General features: G+C 45.3%; 1 protein-coding gene across 4 annotated transcripts in view; it reads right to left on the bottom strand.

Moving 5' to 3' along the window:
- NEGR1 (neuronal growth regulator 1) overlaps positions 1-10683 on the bottom strand; it is an 846722-nt gene extending 836039 nt beyond the window's left edge. The window contains exon 1 of one of the 4 annotated variants that reach the window (XM_082264787.1): positions 10175-10683. In XM_082264787.1, the coding sequence (XP_082120913.1) occupies positions 10175-10356 (182 nt within the window). In that variant the 5' untranslated portion in view covers positions 10357-10683. The remainder of the gene's footprint in view (positions 1-10174) is intronic. The other 3 variants (XM_082264788.1, XM_082264789.1, XM_082264790.1) reach the window with 3 other exon arrangements.
- Between the last annotated feature and the right edge of the window lie 4217 nt (positions 10684-14900).

The raw sequence follows: 14900 nt of genomic DNA, 5'->3' as shown, positions 1-14900 counted from the left end.
CTTTCGCTGTTGTCTTTGCTGAATGCACACTTCACTGCCTCCGAACCCCCCCAAATCCCACTTCCGAGTGTTAACCCAACCTGGACCCGGCACGTCACTGGGTGTGCTAAAATCACTCCTGTACTCAAGGGGTTAATGCAGTGGCTGCCTTCACATGTATGTCAGCACAGAGAAAGCAGATTAATTCATATAGAAAGATAATGATACAAATCTATAAAGAGAGAGAATGGAGAAAAGATAGACAGATGGACAAATAGATAAGAAGGATTGAAAGATGGGAGAGGCAGGCAGATACAGAAAGGGACAATGGATAGATAGATAGATAGATAGATAGATAGATAGATAGATAGATAGATAGATAGATAGATAGATAGATAGATATATAGATAGATAGATAGATAGATAGATAGATAGATAGATAGATAGATAGATAGATAGATAGATAGATAGATAGATAGATAGATAGATAGATAGATAGATATGTAGCATCCTCCTAGTTAGGTGCTAGTTAAGGAGGATAAGTTTGCTCTGCCTGCTTAACAGGGGAGCAGCAGGTAAACCATAGTCTGCTCCATCTGCTTATCAGGGGAGCCTGGTCAGTAGTTAGGCCTGCTTCATGTGTCCATGTGTGATTCATCTGGGCTGAGGGAGTGTCCCCACTGTATCCAATAGGGGAGCCTGTTGGACAGTGGAGGAAACCCAGCCAGTGACACACAGGCTTTGTAACTATCCCAGTGGGTTGGTACAGACAGTGGTGCATCCTGGGATATGCTTTAAAAGCCAAGGGCACATGTGACAGGGTGGTCTTTGGGTGGGAAGCCAGGTCCCAGGAGGAGGGTAACGGCTGTCTCTCCTCCTGTCAGTGTGGAAGGTGTCACAGACGGTCGGCCTAGTGAGCCAGGAGTGTGGTGCTGAGGCAGGAGATCCAGGAAAGCTGACAAGTGGAGTTGGAGGCAGAGCAACCTTGGGAAAAACAGTGTCTGTGAGTACCGGGAAGCTTGCCAGGGGTCTGCCCAGGAAGGGGACCACTCCAGAGGAGAGTCAGTGGACAGGAGCCAGCACACACGGCAAGTGAGAAAGGAGGTGCCAAGTTAGGACCCTGAAGAGAAATTATAACAGGATCATATTCTTTATCTTCACTTGGTAAGGTGAAGCAGCGGCCTTGCTGCACACTACAGATAGTTGTCCTCAGATCTGTGCATAGCTCATATTTGGAGTATCCCACTCATCCCTTCTCCTATCCCAGTTCCAAATAAAACACAAAAATCAAATCCCCTGTATTGTTTATTGTCTGAGCCAAGCATCTAAAGTGATACGTTTCCACGGACTGTTGCTACGGGTAACCCAGGGGAATCCAGAAAGTGCAATTCTCAGCAGTCCTCTAGGAGGCAGTGTTACAGATGGGTGGGTAGATAGATAGATAGATAGATAGATAGATAGATAGATAGATAGATAGATAGATAGATAGATAGATAGATAGATAGATAGATAGATAGATATTTAAACCATTGAGTAGATCATGTCACAGTGGCTCTGAGGAAGAGGCATATGCCTCGAAACGCGTCAGCCGTCATCCTAATAAGACTATGGACACCTGTATGGACTACTTCTGATACTCAAGTCTATGAGTCTGATGTGATTGATTTTCACCTGCATTTGTGAGTAGCCATTTTTATGTTTTAATATTAAAAGCCTATATTGAGGATAATGCGCCCTTCTTTTGTGTTTTTGTTTATAGATAGATAGATAGATAGATAGATAGATAGATAGATAGATAGATAGATAGATAGATAGATAGATAGATAGATAGATAGATAGATAGATATGAAAACAATTACTGATGCCAGGGCTCCGGTTCACATTAGTGCAATGACAGACATCGCATGTGATTCGGAGCGCACTGCTCTGAAAATCACATGCGATGTCTGTGCAAGGCGCATTCAGCCATACAGATTGTATGGCTAAATTTGCATCAGCTTCAGACACAACTCGCACAGGACCCTTTTTTGGATCTGCAGCAGAATCGGATCACATAGTGGCTCACACCTATGCCATCCGATTCATGTCCAAACTAAAAGTTCACACTGCGATATTCAAACCGATCTGGGGGTGTCGTTAATTTTGTATTGACAACCCCCCAGCGATTTGCATATGGCAGCGTGAACTGCCTGCGATTTGAATGCGATGCAGGAACCCGCAGTGGATTTGCAGGGTTCCCGCATGGTATATATGTGAACCGGCACTTAAAGAGGTTGTAAACTCATTAAAATAATTTTTTTTTCCAACCTGAAAGAGAAACACATAATGAGCTAGTATGCATCGCATACTAGCTCATTATGAAATACTTACCTTAGAACGAGCCCCCGCTGTGCCACTCGCTTACCTGTATGACGGGCGACTTATTCAGTCGCCCGTCTTCCAGGATCACGGCATCCGGCCATCTGATTGGCCAGACCCGCGATTACGTCACTCCCGCGCATGCGCGCGGGAGCCGACGGTCACGGCACGGGGCTCTGAAGGAGCGGCCGTTCCTTCAGAGCGCATGCGCCAGTGATGTCACTGGCTGCATTTAAGGTAAATATCTCCGAAACGGTACATGTTTAAGAGATATATACAGTACCTATAGGTAAGTCTTATCATAGGCTTACCTATAGGTAAATGTTGCAGAGGAGGGTTTACTTCCTCTTTAAAGAGAGAGGAAAAAGAATCTAAATTTGCAAAGAGTAAAAAAAAAAAACTTTCAGAATCCGATTTTTACTGACATACAGTGGGTACGGAAAGTATTTAGACCCCCTTAAATTTTTCACTCTTTGTTATATTGCAGCCATTTGCCAAAATCATTTAAGTTCATTCTTCTTCCTCATGAATGTACACATAGCACCCCATACTGACAGAAAAACACAGAATTGTTGACATTGTTGCAGATTTATTAAAAAAGAAAAACTGAAATATCACATGGTCCTAAGTATTCAGACCCTTTGCTGTGACACTCATATATTTAACTCAGGTGCTTTCCATTTCTTCTGATCATCCTTGAGATGGTTCTACACCTTCATTTGAGTCCAGCTGTGTTTGATTATACTGATTGGACTTGATTAGGAAAGCCACACACCTGTCTATATAAGACCTTCCAGATCACAATGCATGTCAGAGCAAATGAGAATCATGAGGTCAAAGGAACTGCCTGAAGAGCTCAGAGACAGAATTGTGGCAAGGCACAGATCTGGCCAAGGTTACAAAAAGATTTCTGCTGCACTTAAGGTTCCTAAGAGCACAGTGGCCTCCATAATCCTCAAATGGAAGACGTTTGGGACGACCAGAACCCTTCCTAGAGCTGGCCGTCAGGCCAAACTGAGCTATCGGGGGAGAAGAGCCTTGGTGAGAGAGGTAAAGAAGAACCCAAAGATCACTGTGGCTGAGCTCCAGAGATGCAGTCAGGAGATGGGAGAAAGTTGTAGAAAGTCAACCATCACTGCAGCCCTCCACCAGTCGGGGCTTTATGGCAGAGTGGCCCGACGGAAGCCTCTCCTCAGTGTAAGACACATGAAAGCCCGCATGGAGTTTGCTAAAAAACACCTAAAGGACTCCAAGATGGTGAGTAATAAGATTCTCTGGTCTGATGAGACCAAAATAGAACTTTTTGGCCTTAATTCTAAGCGGTATGTGTGGAGAAAACCAGGCACTGCTCATCACCTGTCCAATACAGTCCCAACAGTGAAGCATGGTGGTGGCAGTATCATGCTGTGGGGGTGTTTTTCAGCTGCAGGGACAGGACGACTGGTTGCAATCGAGGGAAAGATGAATGCGGCCAAGTACAGGGATATCCTGGACAAAAAACTCTCCAGAGTGCTCTGGACCTCAGACTGGGCCGAAGGTTTACCTTCCAACAAGACAATGACCCTAAGCACACAGCTAAAATAACGAAGGAGTGGCTTCACAACAACTCCGTGACTGTTCTTGAATGGCCCAGCCAGAGCCCTGACTTAAACCCAATTGAGCATCTCTGGAGAGACCTAAAAAATTGGCGATCCACCAATGTTTACCATCCAACCTGAGAACTGGAGAGGATCTGCAAGGAGGAATGGCAGAGGATCCCCAAATCCAGGTGTGAAAGACTTGTTGCATCTTTCCCAAAAAGACTCCTGGCTGTATTAGATCAAAAGGGGGCTTCTACTAAATACTGAGCAAAGGGTCTGAATACTTAGGACCATGTGATATTTCAGTTTTTCTTTTTTAATAAATCTGCAACAATGTCAACAATTCTGTGTTTTTCTGTCAGTATGGGGTGCTATGTGTACATTCATGAGGAAGAAGAATGAACTTAAATGATTTTAGCAAATGGCTGCAATATAACAAAGAGTGAATAATTTAAGGGGGTCTGAATACTTTCCGTACCCACTGTATATAATCTGATAACAATCAATCCTTCTCTATCCTCAGTATAAACACGGCATTACATATTTACAAACAATGATGTTTCAATCATCCTAAACACACAGAAAACAAGGACAGCCGCGTCCCCCATGGCAGGCAAGGACTACACCGACATCGCTGGTGGCGAAAAACCCGTCAGATCAAAGTAAGTGTAAGGATAGATAAACACGTTCGTGTCCACAGCGATGAGAAAGGACAGATGCTGTAATAGGCAGGAGAGAAGCGAGCCAGGGATGGTAAACTCTCCGACGGTCATTGGCCAAGCCTTTCCAAATGCAACGTTTATAATCAAAATGTTTCGGTAGTAAGCCGAAATGACCAGTGCGGGGGCATAGAGAGCCGGGGGTGCCTTCGCTACAGCACCATATGGGAGAACACCATTCATTAAGGCAAGACATCACGAAGGATGAGCACATAATCTCTCTCTTCTCTAATGACTTACAACGTAGGGTGAGGATGGCGTTTGCAGCAAAAGATCGTTAAAGGGTTATTAAATCTGAGAGCAAATTACATTATTATGCATTATTACCTTATCATAAAAGCAATGTATATTTATATTTATAAGAGAGATAGAGAGAGAAAGATAAAGGGAAGAAGAAAAAAAAGGAGATTGAGAGAGCGTGGATCACATCCGTGCTACAAATACAAGTTTATTACAATTTGTATGTTCTTGTGTACATATAAAGCCAATTTATACAAAAGTAGGCGTTTTTACACAGCAATAAAATATTGACCTGAAAAAAAAAAACTAGATTTTTGCCAGCATTGGCCAATCAGAGCATTGCTAGTGACATTTTGGTGGAGGATGCGGGCAGACGTAATTGTAGGGTGGCCTCAGATGTTTACTGAAAGGTGGAAGGGATGGTTGAGATGTGTTTTTTCCATAAGAAATATTATTACTTTATTCACTGTATACATTCCAAGCCTAACATGGCACAAAGTCGCAGCAAAAGTCGCAGCCCTGGGGAGGTTCTTCGCAGGCCAGACGTTATCAGTCGTCAACCAATGACATCTGCCCATCTGCAGCAGCCTGAGTCACTAATGGGTTAAGTAAACACCAAGGCTCCTGTTGACACATATCTTCACTGTAGCAGTCAATGCTAGCTAAAGGCGACACAATGTAGCACTAAGAATGCAACAGCACAGGCACAGGATGCATCCAACGCACTTATTTATTTTATAAGGAGGTTTTATATTCTGGGAGCCCAGGGGAATTCTTCGGCTACCTGGACTAATAAATGGAGATCTAATCTCATCAGTGATGTTAAATCCTGCAAGCTAATGATCATCATAGCTTTATGTCGTCTCATTAAAGTCTGGAGAAGACCAGCTCAAGCTAAGAAGGCTTTAACACTCTTAGCAAGCAACACCACCTTCCAGAGTTACTTGTGCAACACCACCTTGACCAGAGAGGTTGCTGCATGACACAACTGCCAGCAAAGGGGGACAGGTTCCACAATTCAGTGTAGACGAAAGATTCCAAAATTCTGTATATACAATTCATTACATGCAATTTAGTATAGCAAACCACTGTATGCAATTCAGTATATGCAACCCAGTAGATGCTATTCAGTATATGCAATTTAGTACAGCAACCCAGTACATGCAATTCAGTATATGCAACCCAGTATATGCCATTCAGTGTATGCATTTTAGTATATGCAACCCAGTAGATGCAATTCAGCATATTCAACCCAGTAAATGAGATTTAGTATATGCAACCCAGTATAAGCAATTCAGTATATTAAATTTGGTATATACAACCCAGTATATGCAATTCAGTATATGCAATTCAGCATATGCAACCCAGTATATTCAATTCAGTATATGCAATTTATTATATGCAATCCAGTATATGCAATTAGGCATATGCAACCCAGTAAATGTTATTTAGCATATGCAACCCAGTATATTCAATTCAGTATATGCAATTTAGTATATGCAATACTGTATATGCAATTCAGTATATGCAATCCAGTATATGCAATTAGGCATATGCAACCCAGTAAATGAGATTTAGTATATGCAACCCAGTATAAGCAACTCAGTATATTAAATTTAGTATATGCAACCCAGTATATGCAATTCAGCATATGCAACCCAGTATATCCAATTCAGTATATGCAATTTAGTATATGCAATCCAGTTTATGCAATTAGGCATATGCAACCCAGTAAATGAGATTTAGTTTATGCAACCCAGTATAAGCAATCCAGTATATTACATTTAGTAGTATATCCAATTCAGTATATGTAATTTTGTATATGCAATCCAGTATATGCAATTCAGCATATGCAACCCAGTAAATGAGATTTAGTATATGCAACCCTATATATCCAATTCAGTATATGCAATTTAGTATATGCAACCCAGTATAGTCAATTCAGTATATGCAACCCAGAATAGGCAATCCAGTACATGCAATTGAGCATAGCAACCCAGTAAATGTGATTCAGTATATGTAACCCAGTATATGCATTTCAGTATATGCAACCCAGTATATGCATTTCAGTGTAGGCAACCCAGTATATGCATTTCAGTGTAGGCAACCCAGTCCAATTCAGCCAGTAAAGTTCTATCCCTGTTAAAGAACACCGGCTTCCTATGGCACATAAGCTGCGTGTTTTGAATTCAGAATTTTGTCAGTTTTATTTTTTTGGCACAAGCACCCCCTAATGACTTTGTCACACAAGAGGAGAGCCTAGCCCAGTGCTGGCCAGAGGATGCACAAACAGCCTTTAAACTCCATATGTGATCATGTAAGCAAAGGGGGTGCAGAAGGAGGACTGGGGGGGGGGGGGGTGAGGGGAGTGGGCATGCTAACACAGAACATTCGCAGCGAAAGGTGTGGACGCTGTCACCATGGCTAAGCATTAACCCTTTCAGCAACCTAAAAACTGACACAGCAACAAGGCAGCCCCAAGGACAGGCGTGCCATCGCAGCCAATCCAACTGCAGCTTTTATTAGCGTGCAGCAGTCAGGGCGATGCAATAAGGGCTGCAGAGTGGTCACAGTGGGCTACAGACCCTCGCTAAATCAGCAGGGGCACACAAAGTATTGCGTTAGCAAAGCTGAGCCGACTTCGCCAAACCGACGTGGGTGTGCGTGTTTTGCACATCCTGGGTAGCCCTTTTGCGCCTACCACCAAGCCAATTAGCCATTAGTAGGAGTGCTCATTAACCCTTTGCACGCCTTGGTTTTTGACATAGTTAAAAAAAAAGAAGAACATAGACCCAAATCCTGCTAAGGGATGCGCAAAATGCGTTAGCATGTAGCAGCCAACCCCAACTATTCCGATTGCACCAAACCGCTGTGAGCATGAACATTTTGGAATTCCTTGGTAGCCCTTTGCACCCATCAGGTCAACTGGCCAGCCATGGGCATGCTCTTTAACCCTTTGCATGGCTTGGTTTTTTTGGCAGTGCTCCTTAACAGTTAAGGAAAAAAGTGACAGAGGATGACCAAATGCCAAAGTGCGGCAGCACGTAGCCACACACCTGAACTGATTCAAACCGCTGCGTGGGCACGTTTTGCATGCCCTCAGTAACCCTTTGCGCCCATCGGATCATCCAGCATGCACCTTAATCCTTTGCATTGCCTTAGCTTTTAGTATCACCCGTAGTTATTGTTAGACACATGCCCATGGAGGGTGCTAAAACCCTGCTAAGGGGGCAGGCGAGGGCATGCAAAGTGTGTTAGCGCGTCGCGGCTTGCCCCAACTGATCTGACGTCCATCCCTGGTAGCCCATTATGCCTACTGCCTCAACCGGCCAACTTTGGGCATGCTCATTAACCCTTTGCACCCTGTGTGGTATTTTTTTGCCAGCAACCATTCACAGTCAAAAAAAAAAGAAGATGGTGGGCGCCCAAACCCTACTCGGGCGTGGGCATTCAAAGTGCGTCAGCGAATAGCGGTGCGCCCCAACTGATCCGATGCCCATTCCGGTAGCCCTTTGTGCCTACCGTTTCAACCGGCCAGCCATGACCATGCTCATTAACCCTTTGCACACCTTGTTTTTTGACAGCACCCATTCTTATTTGAAAAAAAAACCCAATACAGTGGGTGCCCAAAACCCTATTTAGGGGCAGGGGCGAAGGCATGCAAAGTGCATCAGCGCATAGTGGCGCACCCCAACTGATCCGATGCCCATCCCTGGTAGCCCTTTGTGCCTATTGCCTCAACTGGCCAGCCATGACCATGCTCATTAACCCTTTGCATGCTTGTTTTTTTTTTTCACAGCACCCATATGTAGTAAAAAAAGGGGCAGGTGGGGGTGTGCAAAAGGTGTCAGCGCACCCCAACTGAGCCAACACACGTCCTCAGGTGCCCTTTGCGCCCACTGCCTCGACCAGCCAGTCATGGGCATGCTCATTAACCCTTTGCATGCTTGTTTTGTTTTTTTTTTCACAGCACCCATCTGTAGTAAAAAAAGGGGCAGGGGAGGGGCGTGCAAAAGGTGTCAGCGCACCCCAACTGAGCCAACACACGTCCTCAGGTGCCCTTTGCGCCCACTGCCTCGACCAGCCAGTCATGGGCATGCTCATTAACCCTTAGCACGCTTGTTTTTTGTTTTTTTTTACAGCATCCATCTGTAGTAAAAAAGGGGCAGGGGAGGGGCGTGCAAAAGGTGTCAGCGTGTAGCGGCGCGCCCCGACTAAGCCAACACACGTCCTCAGGTGCCCTTTGTGCCCCCCGTCTCCACCGGCCAGCAATGGGCATGCTCATTACATGCCTTGGTGGTTGAAAAAAAGACCATAATGGGTGCCCAAAGGGGGCATGTAAAGTGTGTCAGCAGGTGCACCCCAACTAATCTGATGCACATTCCTGGTAGCCCTTTGCCCCCATTGCCTCTACCGGCCAGCCATGGGCATGCTCATTAACCCTTTGCATGCCTTTTTTTTTTACAGCATCCATTGGTGGTTGAAAAAAGACCATAATGGAAGCCCAAAGGGGGCATGTAAAGTGTGTCAGCAGGTGCACCCCAACTAATCATTTCTGGTAGCCCTTTGCACCCATTGCCTTCACCGGCCAGCCATGGGCATGCTCATTAACCCTTTGCATGCCTTGTTTTTTTTTTACAGTATCCATTGGTAGTTGAAAAAAATACCATAATGGGTGCCCAAAGGGGGCATGTAAAGTGTGTCAGCAGGTGCACCCCAACTAATCTGACGCACATTCCTGGTAGCCCTTTGCACCCATTGCCATGGGCATGCTCATTAACCCTTTGCAAGCCTTGGTCTTTTTGCCAGCATAAAAAGAAGACCATGGAGGGCACCCAAACCCTGCCCCAGGGTGCACCCCCCTGTACCCCCCTCCATCCTCAGCTCCCCAGCCTGGTTTGCAAGCTGTGAGCTTCTCAGCCTCAGTTACACAACTTGCACTCTTTTCCCATCCACACAGCTCCCCCTATCTCCATGCACAGACATGTCCATGATAAACAAACCTGAAGCATCCACTGAGCTCAACACAGAGAAGGAGGAAAAAAAAAAGTAGCAGTAGTGTGACTGTGCGGAACAGCAGAGTGCAAAGAGCCCCCCCAAATTCCAAAAGACTGGGTGCAGAAAGGAGTGCCAAGAGCTCCCAATCCCAAAAGTGTCGCAAATGTGGCGCAGCTTCCTCTCAAGTGCAAAAAAACCCAAAAAAACAATCATAATGAAAAGGATGAAGACTGACATAGAAAATAAGAAGACACACATAGACAGACAAGACAGCATGAGCTGGGCTCACAGGGCTCCTACCTAAGCATGGCTGTCTCTCCTTGCCTGACGACCAGGTTGTTGTCCACTGCGGGCCAGGAGTAGTCCATGCCCTGTCCGGCGGGCAGGCAGGAGGGCAGCAGACAGCACACACTGAGGATGACAGCGGCCAGCCACTGGTTTGAGCAGCAAGCAGCACCCTGCACCAACATCATCATGTCCATCACTGCTGGGGCTGCCCCTGTCAGCCTGGGATCCCTGGCAGAGCAAGGAGGAGGAAGGAAGGGAGGAGGAGGAGGAGTGCAGGACGGAGCTGCTGCTGCTGCTTGCTGGAGAATGAGCGAGGCTAGGCAGCTGCGGCAGCACACACGGCCCCCAGGCTCTCAGCCGGTTGCCATGCGGCCGTTTCCTTAGCAACCACAACCAGGGAGTGATGCTGCTGCTGCTGCTGGAGCAGAGAGATAGTGCAACACCCAGCAGCGGAGGCACCCTCTTCACCCTCAGCACCGGGCACCCCTCCTCTCTGCCTGCCTGCTGCCACACACACTGACACTGACACTGGCAGCAGACTCACCAAGGGGCTGGGAAGGGTTAATGGCAGAGGGAGAGTGAGAGAACTTTTAATTAGTCAGAGACAGACAATTATTCAAGGAAAGGAAGATCTCCTCTCACTTATTTCTCCTCCTTTCTCATGTCTCTCCATCTTCTCTATATGGTTCTATTTCTGTCTTCTATCCCTCTCTCTTTCTTTATTCCTTCTCTTTTTTCTCTCTCTCTTCTCCCTCACCTTCCCTCTATCATTCCCCTCTTCCCCCTATCTACTCCCACCTCTATCCCTCCTTCTTCTATCTCTTCTATCTTTACTTCTTTACTCCTTATTTTATCTTTCCTCTTCTCCCTCACCTCCCTCTATCATTCACCGTCTTCTATCTCTTCTTCCCTCCTCTATCCCTCCTATCTTTACTTCTTTACTCCTTCCTTTACCTCTTCTCTTCTATCTCCCTCACCTTCCCTCTATCATTCCCTTTCTTCTATCCCCTCTTCCCCTATCTACTTCCACCTCTATCCTTCCTTCTTCTATCTCTTCTAGCTTTACTCCTTCTTTTATCTCTCCTCTTCTCCCTCACCTTCCCTTTATCATTCCCTTTCTTCTATCCCCTCTTCCCCCTATCAACTCCCACCTCTATCCCTCCTTCTTCTATCCCTTCTATCTTTACTTCTTTTCTCCTTCTTTTATCTCTCCTCTTCCCCCTCACCTCCCTCTATCATTCACCGTCTTCTATCCCCTCTTCCCCTATCTATTCCCACCTCTATCCCTCCTTCTTCTATCTTTACTCCTTTTATCTCTCCTCTTCTCCCTCACCTTCCCTCTATCATTCCCTTTCTTCTATCCCCTCTTCCCCCTATCTACTCCCACCTCTATCCCTCCTTCTATTTTTTCTATCTATACTTCTTTACTTCTTCTTCTATCTCTCCCTTCTCCCTCACCTCCCTCTATCATTCCCTTTCGTCTATCCCCTCTTCCCCCTATCTATACCCACCTCTATCCCTCCTTCTTCTATCTCTTCTATCCCTACTTCTTTACTCCTCTTATCTCTTCTATCTCTCCCCTCTCCCTCACCTCCTCCCTCTATCATTCACATTCTTCTATCCCCTACTCCCTCCTCTATCCCTCCTTCTTCTAGCTTTACTTCTTTACTCCTTCCTTTACCTCTTCTCTTCTATCTCCCTCTTCTCCCTCACCTCCCTCTATCATTCACCTTCTTCTATCTCCTCTTCCCCTATCTACTTCCACCTCTATCCCTCCTTCTTCTATATCTTCTATCTTTACTTCTTTACTCCTTCTTTTATCTATTCTCTTCTATCTCCCTCTTCTCCCTCACCTCCCTCTATCATTCCCTTTCTTCTTTCCCCTCTTCCCCCTATCTACTCCCACCTCTATCCCTCCTTCTTCTATCTCTTCTATCCCTACTTCTTTACTCCTTCTTTTAGCTCTCCTCTTCTCCCTCACCTTCCCTCTATCATTCCCTTTCTTCTATCCCCTCTTCCCCCTATCTACTCCCACCTCTATCCCCCCCTTCTTCTATCTCTTCTGTCCCCTCTTCCCACTATCTACACCCACCTCTATCCCTCCTTCTATTTCTTCTATCTATACTTCTTTACTCCTTTTATCTCTCCCTTCTCCCTCACCTCCCTCTATCATTCACCTTCTTCTATCCCTACTTCTTTACTCCTTCCCTTATCTCTTCTCTTCTATCTCTCCCTTCTCCCTCACCTCCCTCTATCATTCACCTTCTTCTATCACCTCTTCCCCCTATCTACTCCCACCTCTATACCTCCTTCCTCTATCTCTACTTCTTTACTCCTTCCTTTATCTCTCCCTCACCTCCCTCTATCATTTACCTTCTTCTATCCCCTCTTCCCTCCTCTATTCCCTACTCCCTCCTCTATCCCTCCTTCTTCTATCTTTACTCCTTCCTTTACCTCTTCTCTTCTATCTCCCTCTTCTCCCTCACCTCCCTCTACCATTCACCTTCTTCTATCCCCTTGTCCCCCTATCTAATCCCACCTCTATCCCTCCTTCTATCTCTACTTCTTTACTCCTTCTCGTATCTCTTCTCTTCTATCTCTCTTCTCCCTCACTTCCCTCTATCATTCCATTTCTTCTATCCCCTCTTCCCCCTATCTACCCCCACCTCTATCCCTCCTTCTTCTATCTCTTCTATCTCTAATTCATACTCCTTCCTTTATCTCTTCTATCTCTCTCTTCTCCCTCACTTCCCTCTATCATTCACCTTCTTCTATCCCCTCTTCCCCCTATCAACACCCACCTGTATCCCTCCTTCTTCTATTTCTTCTATCCCTCACTCTTTACTCCTTCTTTACCTCTTCTCTTCTATCTCTTTCTTCTCCCTCACTTCCCTCTATCATTCACCTTCTTCTATCCCATCTTCCCCCATCTACTCCCACCTCTATCCCTCCTTCTTCTATCCCTCTCTCTTTCTTTACTCCTTCCTTTATCTCTCCTCTTCTATCTCTCTCTTCTCCCTCACTTTCCTCTATCATTCCCATTCTTCTATTCCCTCTTCTCCCTATCCACTTCCCCTCTATCCCTCCTTCTTCTATTTCTTCTATCCCTCTCTCTTTCTTTACTCCTTCCTTTACCTCTTCTCTTCTATCTTCTCCCTCACCTGGCTCTATAATTCCCTTTCTTCTATCCCTTGTTCTTCCCTCTTCTCCATATCTACTCCCAACTCTATCCCTCCTTCTCCTATCTCTTCTATCTCTATTTCTTTACTCCTTCCTTTATCTCTTCTATCTCTCTCTTCTCCCTCACTTCCCTCTATCATTCACCTTCTTCTATCCCCTCTTCCCCCTATCAACACCCACCTCTATCCCTCCTTCTTCTATTTCTTCTATCCCTCACTCTTTACTCCTTCTTTACCTCTTCTCTTCTATCTCTTTCTTCTCCCTCAATTCCCTCTATCATTCACCTTCTTCTATCCCATCTTCCCCATCTACTCCCACCTCTATCCCTCCTTCTTCTATCCCTCTCTCTTTCTTTACTCCTTCCTTTACCTCTTCTCTTCTATCTCTCTCTTACTCCTCACTTCCCTCTATCATTCACCTTCTTCTATCCCATCTTCCCCCATCTACTCCCACCTGTATCCCTCCTTCTTCTATCCCTCTCTCTTTCTTTACTCCTTCCTTTACCTCTTCTCTTCTATCTCTCTCTTACTCCTCACTTCCCTCTATCATTCATCTTCTTCTATCCCCCCCCCCTATCTACTCCCACCTATATTCCTCCTTCTTCTATTTCTCGCTCTCTTTCTTTACTCCTTCCTTTATCTCTCCTCTTCTATCTCTCTCTTCTCCCTCACTTTCCTCTATCATTCCCATTCTTCTATTCCCTCTTCTCCCTATCCACTCCCCCTCTATCCCTCCTTCTTCTATTTCTTCTATCCCTCTCTCTTTCTTTACTCCTTCCTTTACCTCTTCTCTTCTATCTTCTCCCTCACCTGGCTCTATAATTCCCTTTCTTCTATCCCTTGTTCTTCCCTCTTCTCCATATCTACTCCCAACTCTATCCCTCCTTCTCCTATCTCTTCTATCTCTATTTCTTTACTCCTTCCTTTATCTCCCCTCTTCTCTCTCTAGCGTTCTCTTTCTTCTATCCCTTGGTATTCTCTCTTCCTCCAAAATATCCCTCTATTCTATTCTCCTATCTCCCTTGTTCTCTCTATTCACTCCATTCTCTATCCTTTCTTCTTACTCCTCTTTTATCCTTCTCTCTCTTTCTTTACTTTCTCCTTTACCTCTACTCTTCCCAGTCTATCTCTCCAGCACTTCTATGCCTTCTTTCCTCCTATCTCCCTTCTTCTCTCTATCTACTCCTTCCTTTATACCCCCCATTCTTTATTGGCTTCTATCTCTCTCCTTTTCTTTGCTCCTCCCTTTGTCTCTCCTCTTCTTAATCTATTTCTCACTTCTATCTCTATTTCCTCTCTCAACCCCCTCTCTCAATCCCTCTCTTCTATCCTCCTTTCTCCCCTGCTGTCTCCATTTACTCCCTCCTTTATCCCTCCTTCTTCTATCTCTGCTGTTTCTCTCTCTTTCTCTGTTCCTTCCTCTCACCTCCCTCCTATATTTTCTTCCTTCTGTCCTGGTATCACCCTTCTTATCTCTATCTACTCATTCATCTCTCCCTCCTTCTCTCCTCTTCCTAATCTATCTCTCACTTCTATCTCTCTCTCTCAACCCTCCCACC

The sequence above is a fragment of the Pelophylax lessonae genome, assembly GCF_965119305.1.
Source record: "Pelophylax lessonae genome assembly, chromosome: 8".
Lineage (NCBI taxonomy): Eukaryota > Metazoa > Chordata > Amphibia > Anura > Ranidae > Pelophylax > Pelophylax lessonae.
Note: the sequence above shows the minus strand (reverse complement) of the source record. Positions and strands in the feature narration are given on the sequence as shown.